Source organism: Dendronephthya gigantea, unplaced genomic scaffold (genome assembly GCF_004324835.1).
Source record: "Dendronephthya gigantea isolate DGI-Jeju-01 unplaced genomic scaffold, DenGig_1.0 000100F, whole genome shotgun sequence".
Taxonomy (NCBI): domain Eukaryota; kingdom Metazoa; phylum Cnidaria; class Anthozoa; order Malacalcyonacea; family Nephtheidae; genus Dendronephthya; species Dendronephthya gigantea.
In genome coordinates, this window is record NW_021163110.1 from 382968 (window position 1) to 402262 (window position 19295).

General features: G+C 36.9%; 1 protein-coding gene across 1 annotated transcript; it reads left to right on the top strand.

Moving 5' to 3' along the window:
• Positions 1 to 1264: 1264 nt before the first annotated feature.
• On the top strand, positions 1265 to 10218 carry LOC114534423. The gene is made up of 3 exons (XM_028555866.1): positions 1265 to 1351; positions 6919 to 6981; positions 8873 to 10218. Exon 3 carries the CDS (start codon positions 8895 to 8897, stop codon positions 10179 to 10181), a length of 1287 nt encoding a protein of 428 aa, XP_028411667.1. The 5' UTR covers positions 1265 to 1351; positions 6919 to 6981; positions 8873 to 8894; the 3' UTR covers positions 10182 to 10218.
• Positions 10219 to 19295: the final 9077 nt, after the last annotated feature.

Consider the following 19295-nt stretch of genomic DNA (forward strand, 5'->3'; position numbering starts at 1 on the left):
ATCCTCGTTCATACACACAAGTGGCTCACAAGCATTGTTCCATAACTCACGAAATGGCTGTGCTTTCTCAGGATGCGTTTCAAATGCCACATGTTCGTCGGTATAAAATTCCTCGACAAAACTTTACGGTTCGTTCGGCTTTACGCTTCTGCAGTCGGATAAATAATGATAATTGCACTGAGTGGAGTGCAATTTGGTGTGAGATCAAACGCGTGATTACAAAATGATTTGTAATCACAAGTTTGATTTCACACCAAAATTGCACGACACGAAGTGCAATTTCCACTTTATTATATTCATTTTGAAGTCATACAAAAAAGTAAACCAATTCAAAACGATTTATTTGGCTGAAAGAACCGAAAACCGTGTAAAATGTGAGCAATTTTCATCCATTTTTTTCAAGAAATTTTGCGGGGCATTTAAAAATACAAAATAATAAAATGTTCTGCCATTTTCCCCTGTAATTACACTGAAATACTAAATCTGGTTGGTTATTGTGGTGCAGAGCTTCAAACTTATTGGCTTATAAATGATGTGATTAATGCTCAAAAATAGTGCGATTTGGGAATTAATCACACTATTTTTAACTAATCAGATTGCAAGAAACACCATTGATTTCAAAATGAATATAATAAAATGTTAAATCCGCTTATTCTTTTTTCATCCTGCTATTTAATCACTTATATTTTTCCCTTATTAATCCTGCATGAGTATATATTTATGATTATGATTTTTATATTGTGTGTATATCATCACTACAGTATGATAACATTGGTGTCAAGCCAAAGCACAACCGGAATACTTGGGTTCAGCTCATAGGCTGACGTGAAAACCATATTTTGATTGTTACCTGTGTTGTAAAATTGAAGATACAAGTGGGGTACAGTAATAGACTCAATAATTACGTCACAACATCGTTTTAAATTTAGAACCACCTTAACTTCGATGAGCCAGGTGCAAAGATGCAAAACATCCTTCTTCAACACATGCATGAAAAATAATTTTTCATTTTGACAAATAAGTGTGGAAATTAGCCATTACCCAAGAATTCCTCCCCCCCCGGTTTCTACGGCCTTCGCTGTCACTAACCATAACCGTATTTCCATACATCAAGAGTAGCACAACGAGGATCATGTATGATCGGGCCCTTAATTATTGTTATTTTATATTGCACCCGACGTCACCTAGAATGGCCTTATTAAAACTTCACAAACAATATACTAAACACAACATGCACATTTGTCGTTGAGCCTTGGGGTCATACATTTTTTCCAGTTTCGTTGCCTGGCCCAGGTGCTGCGTTGGATTTTGGCTGAAACCTGCGTACGGTAGTTTGTCGTGTATCTGTAAGGTGAGAGTATAGATATTAATGTGTATGAAATCATTTAAACGAGGAAACTTTACATTTTAATTGCATTTATTCGACTATTTTGAATACTTTATCGATGCCATACTATAGCGCCATTTTCGAAAGGTGAAATAAGAACGTTATGTGGTAGACAAGCGACAATTTTTTACATATTCAGTGAAACAACCTTCTCAGCATAGGGTACAAGAAATGACGTATTTAAATTAGTCTGAAAAGTTATAGATACATTGACTTTAATTAATGGTCCTATATAAAAAGGCGCTTGTTGGTGAAGTAAATAAATAAACGTTTAGATTGTTATTCAGGCAATGCTTAATTCTCATATAAAAGATTATAGGATTATAGCCATGTATGCTAAAAATGTGAAAACCACACTTAATACATAATGATTATAATTGCAATAAGGAAAGGATTTAAACGAATGGTTAAGCCTGATACTGATTATTTCTAACACTATGGAAAATGATTTAAATATTGCATGCCTGCTCAGAAGACGTATTTATCACACAATTAGAATATTTTAAAAATGTGAAATACCGCGCATAATTGACCCTTTGAGCGAGCAGATCTGGTGGGGCTACTTTGAAAATCACGCAATTCAAAGGCTACCTTATACAGAGTGTCTCAAAAAAAACGAAAACTATTGAAATTACTCATTGTTAGAATTTGAATGCAGTGTAGGTGCCAGGGGATTTAATGCAACTTATAAAATGCTAAATGCTTTGTGTTGCTAGAGAAAAGGGACATGGCGAAGGTCATGGTGTTTGAGATGCACATTTAGATATTGTTATCCGTATTTGTAAATTGAAAATATTGTCAATAAATATCATTTTCGCGTACGAGCAAATTTTACTGCATCATATGCATGCATAAAAATGCTTATGGCAAACATTTATACACCTGTGGGTCCCAACAGAGTGCTTAGGCATTTAAAACGAAATCACACATAACAAAGTAATTGTTCGAGTTTGAATGCCTAAGCGCTCTGTTGGGACCCACAGGTGTGTAAATGTTTGCCATAAGCATTTTTATGCATGCATATGATGCAGTAAAATTTGCTCGTACGCGAAAATGATATTTATTAACAATATTTAAATGTGCATCTCAATCACCATGACCTTCGACATGTCCCCTTTCTCTAGCAACACAAAGCATTTGACATTTACTGAGTTGCATTAAATCCCCACGGGCTAAAATTCGTGCACACGGCATTCAAATTTTAACAATGAGTGATTTCAATGGTTTTCGTTTTTTTGAGACACCCTGTGTGAATATTTTTAAATAATAACAAGGCGCCTGTTCTGGCGTTAACTCCGGCGTGCCGTGCACGTGCCAGTCTTCAATATAAAGCTTCTGAACATAAACAATACAGTTCATACTCATTTAGATGCCTTGCGATCCTAAATGTTGTTCGATCGCGAAATTCAGTTAAAAAGTATAGAAGTTCAATTATTGTGTAATCATTATTATGTCATCTCCGGGGCAGGTTTGGCTACAAGATTGACAAATTTATATTTCGATCGCCCCAGATCTTCCCTATTGCACAATATCACTCTCTCTTGGAGCTGCTTCATGACCCGAACAAGATATACCAGTCACTTCATATTGGTTTAATCTGCCTGACCTGGCAGGGGTTCAGGCAGGTTCTGATACAAAATAATATATTTAACAACCACTGGAGTTGCTGTCAAAGCCTAATCTTTTCTTGGACAAGATTTATCATGGTTAAATAGTTATAATATATCGAAAACAGTGAGGTTTCGCCGACAAAATAAAAATCTCCCAAAAATGCAGAAGGGGAATGTCTTCGAAGTGGGCTCAGATTTGAGCCTGGTCAGTGGCTCTACCATGTCCATTTAGGACCACGTGGCGTCAGAAGAGCTTCTGCGCAGTGCGCAGAAGGCCGAAGTCCACCATGTTTTCGACTTTAAAAAGATGGCGGCGAAGTTACTGAATTTCGAGGAGCACTCCCTCCAGGAATGGAGGTGACATCCTCAGCTATTTCACGTACTTTTTCCGAATTGGGATGATTAATGAATTCAGTATCGTTTAAAATTCGATCGCAAATTCCAAAAGAGAGGAACGCACACCGCACACGAATTGGCTGCATCAATTGTGGGGCACGGAATGTGGGATTTTTTCTTGCTGTTTTGCATTTCTGCAGCAAGGTGATAGTCGTGCGTACTGTTCGATGGCTGTAATCTGGCTGACTGATAAAGGAAGCCAAAGAAAGCAATTATCCTTACGTGTGCGAGAGCTTACTGAGTTTCGTCAAATTTAGGATTGTTCAAATGCTGATTAGAAACTAGGATGGCTTTAATTCGCGGTGGGCTTTGTTATGAGTCAAAGCACAAGTATTGCATCGTGATGGAGTAAGGACTCTTACAAAATCTGAGACATTCAGTGATATTTCGATCTCTTTTGGCGCTGTTTTGGATAGTTCGTGAATCAACGGATCCGCTCTTAAGTTTTTCACTACAACATATATGGGATGACAATGCTTACCATCGTCTTTATATTTTGCAAGGTACATAGAACCGAGACTGCCGCGACCAAGTTTCTTTTGTTTGACTATGTTTTCCCATTCAAATTTAGGGGCTTCCAGTGTATTTTAGTTAGCGAATTCTGTTTTGGATGCATGACAAGGTTATAGACAGCTAGTCGAATCCATATGATCTGTGGGCACCTGGTAATCGTTAACTAAAGGCGTATGTCAGCGATTTGATCATAAACTTGTGCGCCCGGGTTCAAATTTTTTTTTGTCATTTCAAAAGTTGTAAATTTCACTTGCGATATTTCGTAACTTCTGAAAAGGAGCAGAACGAAATCAGCCTTTATATGTAGCCAATATTCAGTTTTTCCGGTGTAACGGCAATGTAAATTAATATTAACCGAACAATAGCCTTAAATAGTGCCAAAAAAACCCTGAATATACTTGTTCGATCGTCAAATTCGCAAGTTGGATACACAGCCGCATTGTATCCTCCCATCCGCATTTTATCCTCTCATTCGCATTTTATCCTCTCATCCGCATTTTATCCCATCATCCGCATTTTATCCCATCATCCGCATTTCATCCCATCATCCGCATTTTATCCCCAAATCCGCATTTTATCTCCTCATCCGCATTTTCCTATCCGCATTTTATCCTCTTATCCGCATTTTCCTATCCGCATTTTTCCATCTGCATCCGCAATCCGTGTCCGCATTTTATCCCCACCCTTCAAAAGTTCTCACAAATATTAGGGGTCCGGACCTCCATCACACGAAGACAGTGTTGTTGCGTGCATTACTCTGCGAAACAACACTAATCTTTCTTTACCTAAATGTCGGACTCATAGGCATAAAAACAGTTTTTTCCCAGCAATGACCTACCGTTACATACCTAAATATAGGACTGGATTGGTGGTTTAAAATGTTTAATATTCATAGTCTGTACTATAGAAATTTTAAAATAATTATCTGTAAAACGGTCTTAATTGTAATCGTTGAACTGGAAGACGAACCAATCATTCGCGCAAAGGATGATTGTATTTTTGAGCGCTAATAACTCAATTTTTTAATTACACAATTTAACAATATGCCTCCAATTATAAATGGGATACTTTTCAGGAAGTTAACAGGGACCGAATGCCCCAAACTCTTTACACTACACCAAAGGCCCCGTTTACACTACACCGGATTCGTTTGTCGCGATATCTTCGTCTGCCTTTAAAGGAGAATGGTTAGTAGCAAATGTTTACTAGTTTGATAGATTTGGTGTATTTATTTCAATCTCTGACAGCAATTTTTTTACTGCCTTTTAATAGCTACAAAATTTGAACCACTTTGAAAGCAATCCGGTATAAATTGTGAACCAAATGAATTTTGTTTTCTGCTTGAATCTCGTCTCAATAAAATACAAAGATTTCTTTCCAAACCGATGAAATTCGTCACTATTTACGACACTAAAAGGTTGTCTTATTTTGTTTCCAACAAAGACAAACTTCCTCCTTTATCTCGTAGCAATTTAGTATACGAAGTCGCTTGCCCTGGCTGCGGGAAAACCTATATTGGCATGACGCAAAGGTGCCTTTCTGTACGTTTGAAAGAGCATTCTACTAGGCTCTCTTCTAGTGCAGTAGGCCAACATTTCTCTGAGTGTGAGCATGCTCAATTCTTAGCCACACTACAAAACCAGTTCTCACTACTCAACGATATACCATTATCTTTGAATAACCCCTCTCCTATTGAGAACTTAGTTTTCAATAACTATAGAATTCTTCACATAACTAAATCGAATAACTATCATATCAGTTCTCGCCTTTTCCTTGAAGCACTCTTAATCAAACATAACAAACCTTTCCTTAACACTGGACTTAAAGCCAGCAAAGAACTACAACTGTTCACTTAATCTCTCTATATTTTAATTGTCAGGTCTTTCTTTCCTTAAATTAATCTATCTAACATATTGTTGTAAATATAGCATACATATTTACAGTTTTATTCAAAACCTTATCATGTTTCGCTCTGCTTGATTTACCGGCCTTCCGCTACATGCTGGATTGATACGTGCGCTCTGTCTCTCTGTGTTGTGTATATATGCGTTGTAAAGTATTGTATTTCATTCTGTCTGAAGATGACTTTGTAATAAAGTCGAAAATTTACAGTCTCAATCTGTGTCTTGTTTGAATTATATTTTGATTCTCAAGATGTCTTGTTTATTCGGAATTTGCTTTTTACTTTACTTTTTTAAGGTGGCTCCTTACAATTTTTTAAAATATTGAAAACTTGTGGTTTTGATTTAAAATTTTGGCACGAGATTTCTTGCTAAGGAAAAGAAATTTCCAGATATATTAACCAACATTCTAACAGTCAGAAATTGCCCATAAGCATGACGTCATTACCGTTGTTATGGTGACAATGGCGATTCAATATGGCCGACATTTTACCTATTCACGCATTTTACTCGAAAACAAGTTCGGTTACCCCCATTTTTTATTTTATAAAAAGTTTTCTTACAAAAAAATGGAAAATTTGAACCAGTTAAAAAAAATTCTATAGAGCCAAAATCATTAAAAATGAAAAAACGTGATTTTTCGTTATAGAATTTTTTGGCTTTATAGAATTTTTTTAAACTTGCTCAAATTTCCCATTTTTTTGTAAGAAAAAAACTTTTTAAAAAATAAAAAATTGGAGTAACCGAACTTGTTTTCGAGTAAAATGCGTGAATAGGTAAAATGACGGCCATATTGAATCGCCATTGTTTACCATAACACGGTAATGACGTGATACTCAAAATTTTCGACTATTAGAATGTTGGTTAATATATCTGGAAAATTTCATTTCGTCTGGCAAGAAATTTCCTGCCAAAAATTTCAATCTAAATCATTAGTTTTCAATATTCTTAAAACTGTAGGGAGCCACCTTAAATTGTCGGCTGGCCATGGTTTTTAAATGAAACCTGTTCTACTTATATTAATAATTAATGACTGGAATATTTGTGTTTTCATGATGTAAATAACAAAATACTTTTACTAAGATAACTTATTTATCTTTTGCTTTTTCAGAGACATTGGTCCACACATTCCTTAATATATTTCAGACGCACCTTGGTCTTATGGAACCACAGGGTATGTAATAACTCGTAATAAACCTTTGTAAATATTCGCATTCCTACACTGCCAGTCAGAAGCACCAGAGTTCACTAAACAAACCAAAAAAAATATATATATATATTATTTACCGTGGTCTCAAAAGGTACGTTTTTGTGATCGAGGGAAATATTCCGACCAAAATCATATTTTACGCTTTTCTGCAATCTGATTGGCTACGAGAGCGGTCCGTATGAGGCCGAAGACCGCGCGAAATTTAAATCCCCAGCGATGACTATGAATCGGACTAAATAGAATTTTTTGACGTTTTCTTTCCTTTCAATGAACTATTTATATGTTTTAAAAACGAATTATTTCTCTTGATGCTTGAATTTTGCTTGTATATTCGTTTTATTCGCGTTTGAAATGAATTTCATGATCAATCTTGCTTATTCGGCGCAATTTAATAAATATATATAAGGCAGGAAAACGTCAAAAAATTCCAATTAGTCCGACTCATTGTCATCATTGGGGATTTAAGTTTCGCGCAGTCCCTACGGCCTCATATGGACCGCTATCGTATACAACCAATCAGATTTCACAAAGGTGTAAATATGATTTCTGACCAAAAAATAACATGAGTTACTATGGCGCAACGCTTATACATTTGGGTAAAGATCATGCTTGCCTGTAGTCTTCTAGCCACGCTCGCGAGCTGCTAGCCCTTCAGGCGCCTATATAGGCACCCAGCCCTGTATACCTAGCGCCCAGGTTATGCTTATTGTAATTGCCTCTTTAACATGGAAAATATAGGAAAATATGAGAAAGTAAATTCTTTCATCTGTCGATTCAAGTAAACTTCGCCAATTTCAACGACTCCGAAATCAATCACTTAAAATCATCCTTATTTTACTCAAATAAATAACAAACAAATATGTTTCTACATCCATTGAAAAAGCTTATTTCACATTGTAATATGAACACAAAAACCGCTTTTGAATGTTAGGTCTTTATCACGTGTAGGGTTCAAAAGGCCGCTGTGTCTGTTGCAGATGAACAAGCTGTGAAAACGGCTGAAAATCATAATTTAAATACATTAAAAAAGTAAAAATGCGTGCGCACAACATAAACACACGAAATAAGACTCGTCGTGAAACTTGGTCCGATACCCTACCGGCATTCTCATTAAACCAGTTTCTTTTCCCCGTTTCTTGTCCTTGACTTCCTTCTAGGACAACCTGCTGACAATTGCCCGTTTCAAAATAAAGAGTAAAGTAATATTAACTCGCTGTAAAATTTTTTGCTTCATCTCAATCGACTTTAAACAAGCAAAATCAGGCAATTAACGTGCGTAAGACAATAGGCAATTAGGTCAGGTAAGGTCGGGTATGGCCTGTGACGTGTAGCACGAGACAATTGGCGCGCGCTTCTCCCCACGTGGAGCCGGTTCTCCCCTTGGCGAATTCTCTGTTCACGTGAAAAGGACTTGCAGCAAAGTAACTTGCCTGCGAGAATACTTTTCACAACCATTTATTTTCGCTAGCGGAAAACACCGACGAGATTTATGATTATAATGCAACAGACTTATAATGCGACAAACAAGAGAAGCTGTTGTGTCTGGGGTAGAGCTTTTGGCTTTCATAAAAAACGAGTACACTCTGATTTGCATGATGCAAAAAAGCTAAACAGTTATTGAGCAATCTAAGACTACATTATATAAAAAACTAGTATATCAGATTAGATGGTAATATACTATATAAAGGGAGTTTTCTACCTTTTCGCTTAATTTTGGTTGATATTTTGTGAATCACGGAATCAAACTCCATCGGAGATTCCGCCGAGTGAAAAATTGCCTAAATTCCACATAGTCTTACCTAGTGTCTTCCTAACCAATTTAAATTTGAAATTCTATATCTTTTTTCCATTATAGATCTGAATCTCGTGTTATAGAAATGGACAGACACGGCTGGATAACAAAATTCACAGCTCTTCGATTTTTCCTGGGTGGCATTGAAATCTACATTATCGCGCCTACAGCATGGTATTACATCAGATCCCTGGGTCAAACCAAGTTTTTTCTCGCTTTAGTCTTCACTTCGTACAATGTTGGCGCCATTATTGCCGGACCCTTATTCGGATTCTTAACAGATAGATTTGGAAATCCTAAGTTTATGTTCAGCTGCTGTTGTGCGATGAAAGTGTTTGCCAGTATTCTATATAGTGTCAACTACAGCGCATATTTCCCTCTTTTTGGAAGGCTAATGACAGGACTAAGTGGGGACATAGCAATTCTTCTTGGACAAGTTGCATTACAGACCGACGAAGAAAGTCGTGGAGAGAACTTCGTATTCCTAGAAGGTGTATATTGTCTTGGTGCGGTATTTGGTCCTGGAATTGGAAGTTTTATTACGTTTCGTGCCTATATATTTGGTTGGCAAATAGATGAAGGAAATTCGCCTGGGCTTGTGTTAGCAATCATATATGCTCTCTTCCTCATTGCTTCTTTTCTGTTACCAAAAGACATTTGGGTGGAAAGTGTCGCACGTAATACCCAGCCACCCTCGAGTGATTGTAAAGAAGTCAAGAAACGAGATGATCTTAATCACCGTGAACAAAAGTTGCCCGAAAACCTGACCCCTGGTAAAAAACGAAGCACGATATGGAATTCGAGAATCTTGTGTCTTCTTTTTCTTATATTTTCCAGCGAGATATTCTCGAGTACAGCTACTTTCTTAACCCCCATTTTGGCACTGGACCACTTTCATTTGGAACTCATTCATGTCAAATATTTTTTCTTGAACTGCACTTTGTTCACCCTGGTTTTGTTTATCTGTCTTTATCGCGCCTCAGAGTGTATTGATGAAAGGAAGCTATTTTTTGCCGCCTTGATGATGGAAATTATTGCCATAGCATTTCTGATGTCTTTGGCATTAACGTGGGATCATGTCACAAGCGTCCAATATTATATTCTGCTAACATACATTTGTTTTGGCATGCCATATTTCGCAAACCCCTTGGGAAATTCTATTCTCTCAAAGATAACCCCACCTGAAAAAGCAACATTCATCCAAAGTATATCACTTGCGTCTGTACATTCAGCTATTGCATTAAGTCGAGTGTTGTCCAGTTTTGCACTTAGTAAAATGAGCCTAATAGGTTACTGTCTTTTCATGGCCAGCAACTGGTTGATTGGTATTATATGGTATAGCGCACAGTATCGAAGAATGACTTCGCTTTAGGGTTAGGGTTGTGGCTAGGTCTACGCTATACGTCGCATTTTGGTCGCGTGGAATGCAATTCATACAATAGATAATGAGATGATAAACCTCATTAAGCTTCATTATCATCTCATTCGGCGCGACCAAATGCGACGTTTAGGTTTAGGTGACATTTGCATTTACACTGTTTCCCTAGTATATCCATTGTACGACAATGGCTATTACTGTAGATATTAAAACCTTCTATAGCACAGGATGTATAAAAAAACTGCAACCACTTCATATTCATATATGTTCGCTTCTATTCAATAGCAAAAGATCGAAGGCCCCTGGGAATTTTAAGGGTTGAGTTTTTTTACACACCCTGTATTTCCAGCTAGCATCCATACATGTCCATAATACGGATTTTGAAAAAAATTTCAAGTGAAAGATAAAATAAGATCCTATTAAGTATTTGCGAAATGTGGAAGAATGCAACCACCGCTTGAAAGCAAATCAGGTTTCAGCAACTATTGGAATTACGTTATTATTATTCTCTTCATGTGCGTGGCGTCCGCAGATATTGCCATATATCAACTGCAGCTGAGACGGAATTAATTAATTAGAGTTGCTCTCAAAATATTTCATTGATAATTGCTAGAATAGGCTAAAGATTATTTTTTAAAAAATATATATTTATATTTTCAAGCTTTACTAGTTTTCATGTGGGTACTTAGGGTTTTGAGAAATTTTTTAAGTCCAGGTTTGATGATGTAGAATTAAGAACCAAACTGAGCTATAGATTAAAATTAGCTTTAACGTATTGAATACTATGTTCGAAATAAGAAACTATTGATTGGCCAATTATACATAGAAGCCGTTTATATGACGTTTCAATATGGCCACCAATTCTCATTAAATCACGAATATTTCACAAACTCTTCGGTGCGATGTCTTCTTTTTCACTGAACGTTTTGCCAGATGATTAGTAATTGACAGGACAATTTTAAGAAAAAGTTATTGATACAAAAAATTGGTTTTACGCATTTAAAAAAATTCCTATCAATAACGTTTTTTCAAAATTGTCCGGTCGTTTACTAAATGATTTGCAAAGCATTCCGTTAAACCTCATTGTTTCCCTAGCAATGGCTTTCATAGTTAATAGTTTCTCATCCCAAATTTTAACGTACTGTGCAATATAATCAAAAGTATTATTGATCTTTAGTCCACAATATTAGTGTAATTCGGTACAACAAACCTGCTATCTAGAATTTTTACAAAACTCCAGACTGAGCCACCTTAATACATAACTTACATAAACGCTTGTGTTTAAACTAATGTTTTTGCTGAAACAGTAGAATTTTGGGCCTTATCAAAGGGTTATCACTTTTTTATTTCTTTTATACAGGGTGTATAAAAAAAATGTCCCAAATGTAAAATTTCCGTTTTTCAGGATATTTTGCAGAATTTTGGATTTTTTTGTCCCGAGGTATAGTTGAGAGCGAAAATGTTAAGCTGAAATTGAGATATTATTTCACTGTCTAAAAGTTGGAAAGGTTTTAATAAACTGTCAAAGTTTCAGGAAAAATAATGCATACTGGGAGCACCGCGCGACCCCTAAAGGTGACAAATTTTTCATAAATGTATCGTTGATTTTAGCGTGGCCGATCTCATGCAAGGATTGGCAAATGAATAAATTAAAGCGAGAAACTTAACACAAAAACAAAGCGATTTATTCGTGATTTTAATCCTCAGCATCTCCACCATTTCATTCTAAGCAAACTGCGGCTCGTCTGAACATGGTAAACACGGAACGCCGAACCATTTGTCTGTCCATTCGCCTAGATTTGCCGGTGGTCGCCTATGCGATTTACAAACAAGTACGATCGTACTATTGGACCAGGAACTGGTGAAGTATAGATTCAATCTTTCTCTCCAGGATGAAATTTCAAATATTTATGAACCTATATAGGCAATCTTGCGAACGGTTATGTTAAAATTGTCGTTTTTCTACAATTTCTCATCTGCAAAGACACTTAAAATGTGCCGTGTTGCACATCTATGTCCTAATCTATGCTGCTGTAGCTGGCGAGAAGCTAGCGTTGCGTGCACCGTGCATGCCACTGTCATTATAGTCGTTTTTTATGTATGCTGGGCAAAGCCTAAACAAACAAGACGCCGTTCTGGCGTTAACTCCGGCGCACGTGCCAGTCTTCAATATAGAGCTTCTGAACATAAACAATACAGTTCGCGTATTGTTTCGCATACATATTCGCATTTAGATGCCTTGCGAACCTAAATGTTCGATCGCGAAATTCAGAAGCACATCGCAGTATAGAAGTTCAATTGTTCAAAAATGTAAATAAACCGCATGATACATTCGCTTCGTCTTACAGTTTGCCTTTGGAATTTGCGCTTATATAGTTATATTAAATCTCCGATCCTGTGCAAACAACGCGACGTGTCAACGCGCCCATACACGACCACATCATCTTGTTAAACGGCGAAATAGCAGCGATATTATTAAAATAGGACCGGAATCTACATGTATTAAATATATTCCTACCCCAATTCTATCTAAACTTAATCGAACAGCATGAAAAGAACGGTTTATTTGTTCCTCTTGGAGAAATTGCCAGGGTGCATTCCGCGTAAACCACGCCGGATATATCCGGCGTGCATTTGAATCGGTGCTTGGCGTACTGGCGTCAGTTCCTTGCGACAGTTTCCTTGGCGTAGGCGCGCGTAGCACAATATGAGCTTTTGCAGGCTTCTTGGCGTGAAAATATAACTCACAAATCCATAAAGTGGGCGATCATTGAATCAGGCCATCGATATAAATAATTAATTATGTAAAATTGTAACAATTAAAATTTATCAGTAATTTTGAGAAATATTGGCATAAATCTGGAAACGAAAGTGATTTTTGAATATTGGTAAGGTAAGTGGAAGCACTGGGAGTCATAGACAATGGTCAATAGCGCGCCATATGGAAATCAGTGTCATGCAATGATGCAAATTCAGTTGAACTGTTGGTACCCAAATTTATAAAAGAAAATTTTTTTAAAAGAAAAGCCCAAAGATTAAAGGTAAACTTTAATTATTCTTTAATTAATTTGTCATTTGTGTAATCTATTCTTTATTTCTAATTTCTGTTTCTGTAATTCAGTAAATTGACTAAATTCACTTATTCTGTAATTATTTATAAATTATAATCTGTATGATTTATCAATTATCATTTATCATTATGCAATTGTAATTATTGTATTTTATTTTAATAATTCAACTTCATTAAGATGGAGCAGAATTGTCATGTTTGTGGCACAGTAGTGGGGCAAGCTCATCAATGTGACATGTGCAAGAAGTACGTCCATTTATTTAAGTGTGGAAACCCTTTTGGGGAGGAGGGATATGGGCAGAAAGTAATTTGCACTACATGCAATAATAAAGGTACATTTTCAGATTTTCCTAATAATTTTTATTCATCAACTTATGTACAAAACTTAAATATATGTGTGCTGTACTGTGTTGTTATTGTCATAAAAAAATTAGTAATAATTTTTTTAAATGAAAACTTTTATCCTCAGAAAACCCTAAAGATAGTGAAGTAAACCCTACAAAGAAGAGGCAGTTGGTTTGGGATTGGAAGAAAGGATGCCCTGCTGAAAATATTCCAGAGAAGAAGAAGAAAACAGTTCAAAAAAGGGAGAAAAGTGTGGATAGCTACATTTGCTTTCAATGCTTTGAGTTATTCTTACAGGGAAAGCGGGATGAAAAATGTACGAAAATTTGTAGACTTGATCAGTCAAGTATCAACCGCCACAAACATCGCTGGCATACCCCACCTAATTTAGAGCTGTGCAAATTTGTTCCTTCAACAGCATTAGATCTGCAAGAATTAAAAAATAAATATCTGGAGCAGTCCAAACAAGAGTTAAATCATGAAGAAATGTCCCTTGCGAGTAAATATAATCAGCCAACTAAAAATTCAGATTTCGAGTTTTGTAATGATTTTCTCCTGGATCCATTTCAAGAGGTAGGAGAAAAAGATATGCCATCACCCACTCGGTTACCAGATTCAGAGACTTGTAAAGAACATACTGTTGACATTCACAAGCCAAATGCGAGGAGCCAGTCGACACTACTAAATTACTCAATACCTCAGTCAAATACTTCGGAAGATGTAACCCTAGAAAAGGTAATGGGTGCTATTTCGGACTTATCATTGAAGATTGATAATGTTAGCAAGTATCATGCATCTTTAACTGATCTAGCCTTTGAAGACAGTGACACAAGAACCTCGATGAATAAATTGCGAGAGGCAAAGAACATTGTTGAATTGGATGATGCTTCACCTCTTCTTGAATGGTTCTACGATGAAATGACAGAGGCGGCCGTGCTACGTTGTTTGCCTTGCTTCCAGCTACACCAAGAAGCTAAACCTTCCCTAGCAAACCTGACTCCATTACAAGCTCAGCGGATGTTAAATTCCTCAGGTAGTGGAACTTTGGCAACAGGAATATTTTTGAAAAAAGAAAAAACACAAGCTCTTATAAAAGGCCAAAATTCGATATGGTACCATCAAAAAAACGCCTGCATTGAGCATTTGTGTCTGGTTGGTTATGGATCAAAACAACATAAAAAAGCCATCGAGATCTACAACCAACGAAAAGCTCGAGAAGAAAAGAAAGTAAAAAGCACAAATATCTTTCGAGCCGCAATTGTTGATATCAAAATGGGAGCAGCTGGTAAACACTTGGAAACATTAATTTCTTTTTTAGCCTGCTGTTCTGCTAACGTTGGTAAAATTGGGCACGGAAGGAATAATTTTAACGACATCCTTTATTGCCTGGAAAGCACAGTGAATGCCAGAATGAAGAAATGGTTGATGGAACCACTTGCTTCCACACTCTTGCCACCGCATTACTGGGCAACAGTTGACAAGGCTACGCCATCCAGAACAACGAACCAAGCTGTTCTCGTTGTGGCTCGTGATGACACAGGAACGCCTTGTCCTATTCCAGTTGCTGCGCCGAAAGTATACACTGAAATTGAATCTGCCACATATGATAAACTTGCAGAAGGCCTTCTTCAAGCTATTGAAGATAACTTTGATAAAGACATCATCACAAGACTCTGTGGCGTTGCTGCTGATGGTCCTTACCACCAAGCTAGTGGATTTCGCGAGAAGCTTATTAAAAGAGTACTGGGAATCGACGATGCAGAAAAATGTGATGAGATTTCATTGCCAGTATCATGGGACGCAGCACATTTGATAAATTTGGGTGTACTGGACGTAAAAGACTCCCAAACGCCAAGTGGAATCCACTTTCAAAGGTTTATTAAGCGTTGCAACGTCTTTAACACCTTACTTGCCAATGGAAAAGGTTTCGCATTTCTTCAAATTATAGATCAAGAAGCAAGAAGACCGGTGTCATACGCCACACAACGTTTTACTAGTTCATCATACGAACAATGGGTCAAAATCGAGAAAAGTTACAAGTCATTTTGCAAAGCATTCGATCTTTTGCATCCAAACAGACGTGAAGACGAAGAAACTCAATACAAGATTATGGGTTCTGATTTTGTAGCTGATTTGCTGGCTTTCCTTGATACACTCGAGCCGATTGTTAATCTAATGCTTCGCGTGCAATCCCTCGACTGTCCAGTGTGGAAGCTAAAATTGTGGTGGCCAAAGGTAAAGCAAGTGATGGAAAAAGGTGCTCGCGGAGATCAATCCTTCTACAAAAGATTGGCAAAATTGAAAAATTCTATCAAACCCGGAGGCCAGTTTAATGGTGTAGATCTTTTGGAAGGTTGGCTCGTAACCAAGATCGGTTCAGATGATGATAATTCAGGCAAGCTGTACACCTGGCAAGTGAGAGAAGAGGAAGATATAGAACAAGATCATTATCAGTTTGCTTTGGATCTAGTGAATGCTGTGGACAGCAGAATCAACCCTATAATTTCAAAGCCGTATTTGTCACAGCTCGAGGTCTTAGATGCAGGTCACTTAGTGAGCCTGCAGTGTGGACACTGCCAAGAAGATGGAAATGTGAAGCTCTCTGTGCCTGAAGGTGAATATGAAAGTTATGGTGTGCAGGAAAGCAAAGTTGTCATGAAGAGCATCTCAACTATGCCCCACATTATCTCCTCTGGTATGGATTTTGACGAACGTTTGGCGCATAGATACATGTATCGCATAAAGAAAGCGGTTTATACTGCTGTTTGGAAAAACATTTGTCCCCTGTGGTTCAGAGATGAACAGAATAATCCGCTCCCAAGGAAAGACGCGGCTCTTGTTGAATTTACACCAAGCAGTTCAAAAACACCATTTGATTTGATGTACGATCTAAAATACAGCGATGGTGAAGAGCGTACTGTCCGATTACACGAACAAAGCGTCTACTCTTCATTTTACTCTGAAGAAGAGGTATATTCAATCGCTAAAGCACCTTCGTGTGTCATTATTGATGTTGCTTTAGCAAAAGGCGGCCCTGAGGCAATCGCTGAAAGCTTCTATAGTGCAATGAGGGCGCAACAGCAGTCAGGAGGCCAGTCAAATGATACACTTGCTCGCAGAACAAAGTTAAATTGGTGCCTACCATCCTTGAAGAAGTGCGAGAGCATTATTGAAGAAAGCGTAGAGTTGTATTTGAAAGGCGATGAGCAGATAAAAGCCCACAGAGTAAACACGTTTTTCTCGTCCAAAGCAAAAACTACAAGGTGTCAAAAGTGGTCGATCGTGTCGATAGTGATACCGGTCGCTGCCCATTCCTAGCAGATGAGTAAAATTGCCAGTGGATTGACTGGATACACTGCAGCACAAATAGTATTGTGTAATTGTTTGTTGTAGATAAACATGATGAATCTAGCTCACTAGGTAGAAACAAAACTGTATGTAAAACGATTAAACGAAATGTATACTCTATATATCCGTATATGTAATTAAAGGTATATATATATATATATATATATATATATATATATATATATATATATATATATATATATATATATATATAATATAATATATATATATATATAATGCGGTCGGCGCACAAACCAATTCAAAAAAACATTTTTTGATCGTATTGGCGCATTGATGAAACCAAATTGTTGAATATCCGGCGTATGGTTTACGCGGAATGCACCCTGGAGAAATTGCCGTATCATGCGAGCGAAATCGAATCGCGCATTGGTAAATTAGCTAAAGCTGTGCACCACAACTCTTGGGAGATAAGACTGGGACGTAGATAAATACAGTCACATACACGTTTTAAATACAAGTAAGATTTCGCGCCATTACACACTTGCGACGACGAAAAATAAAAAAAAAAAAACAAAAAAAAAAAACAAAACAAAACCGGGGCGAATTTTCAACTCCGTCGCTGACGCCGGAGTAATAAATAAAAAATAAGTAATGCCCTAGAGAGAAACGCATTTAACGTAATGGTCTTATAGTCATGAATATACAGGGTGTATCAAAAAAAAGGAGACCTTTAGAAATCAAGCTATTGTTAAAATTTGAATGCCTTTGCAAAATGATTGCATTTGCACATATGCTGAACCATAGTGCGTGAAATATTGATGGCATGCATGCATACATTAGAAAATGAGTTGACGTTTGTACACAAGATTGTTTGCTCCTGGGAATTTGAAAATAACTTTAATAGCATAAGGAAAAATAACGACCCAAAAATATTCAAATGACTAAGCACACTACCAGTACAAAAATGGTTCAACTGACTTCGGAGCAAAGAGTTTTTGTAGTCTTAACTTATACCCAGCCTGCTGTCATCAGAAAAGCAGTTCGCGAGAAATGCAGGCCACGTTTGAGGTCATGGTCCATGACATTCAGTTCTTTTGATGTTAAATTTATCAGTAATTTTCAATTCGGATCGAAATGTTAAGTGAATCTGTGTTAGATCAAGTTGTAATTCATTCCTGACTCATGTAAACATTTTAATAATAGCTAGGGTTTGTAAAATGGGATGCTGAGCCATTCCGGATTCAAAGTCAATCTAACTCATGTGAACAGCCCTAATACTCGCGCGCAGTGTTAAAAATTAATGAACAAATATTTGTTCATGTTTTAAAGGAACAGCTAAAACAATCTACCACGCATGTTATTGCTTTTGTGCTTAGTCGTTTGTGCTTAGTCATTTGAATATTTTTGGGTCGTTATTTTTCCTTATGCTATTAAAGTTATTTTCAAATTCCCAGGAACAGACAATCTTGTGTACAAACTTCAATTCATTTTCTAAAGGTCTCCTTTTTCTAATATGTATGCATGCATGCCATCAATATTTAACGCACTACGGTTCAGCATATGTGCAAATGCAATTGAAAAGGCAATCAAATTTTAACAATAGCTTGATTTCTAAAGGTCTCCTTTTTTTGATACACCCTGTATATTGTGTACAAAAAAAAAGAAAATACACGACCTTCTGGCTTGAACTCATAGACATAGTATATGAATATTAATAATATTAAAATTTGCCTCCCGCTACAATCTGACATGGCTTGCAAATCTTCTCAAGAATATAAGCACAAACAATTTAACTCCGTAAGTCGATAGAGAATAACCTTTAACATAGTTGTGTGAAGTTTTATCACGATCTGGTGGAAATGATGGAGCCTTAGCCATTTGAACTTGCTTCAGTTACGCATACTAATATTGAATATAATCTATACGGATTACTACGCTACAATTTTGAGTTGCTTCTAAATTTCTTTAAAATAAAAAAATCAAATAACTCCGTCAATCGATGGGGAATATCGCTAAGGATAGTTGTGCGAAGTTTAATTGCGATCTGATGCGAATTGACGGAGCCTTAGGCTTTTTTAAAGAGCGTCACCCCCTAACAACAACAACAACAACAACAACAACAACAAGATTATCCGCGTGTGGGGACCAGTTCCTGGTCCAAAAAGAATTTCGAACGAAATGGAGAATTTGAGGCAGGACAAACAAATGGTTCGCCGTTTAGTGTTTATCATGCTCAGACGAGCCGCAGTTTGCTTTAGAAAGAAATGGTGGAACATCACGAATAAAAGTTTTGTTATTAAATCGCTTCATCTTTTTGTTCGGTTTCTTCCTTTAATTTATTCATTTGCCCACCCTTGCATGAGAGCGGTCAGGCTAAAATCAAT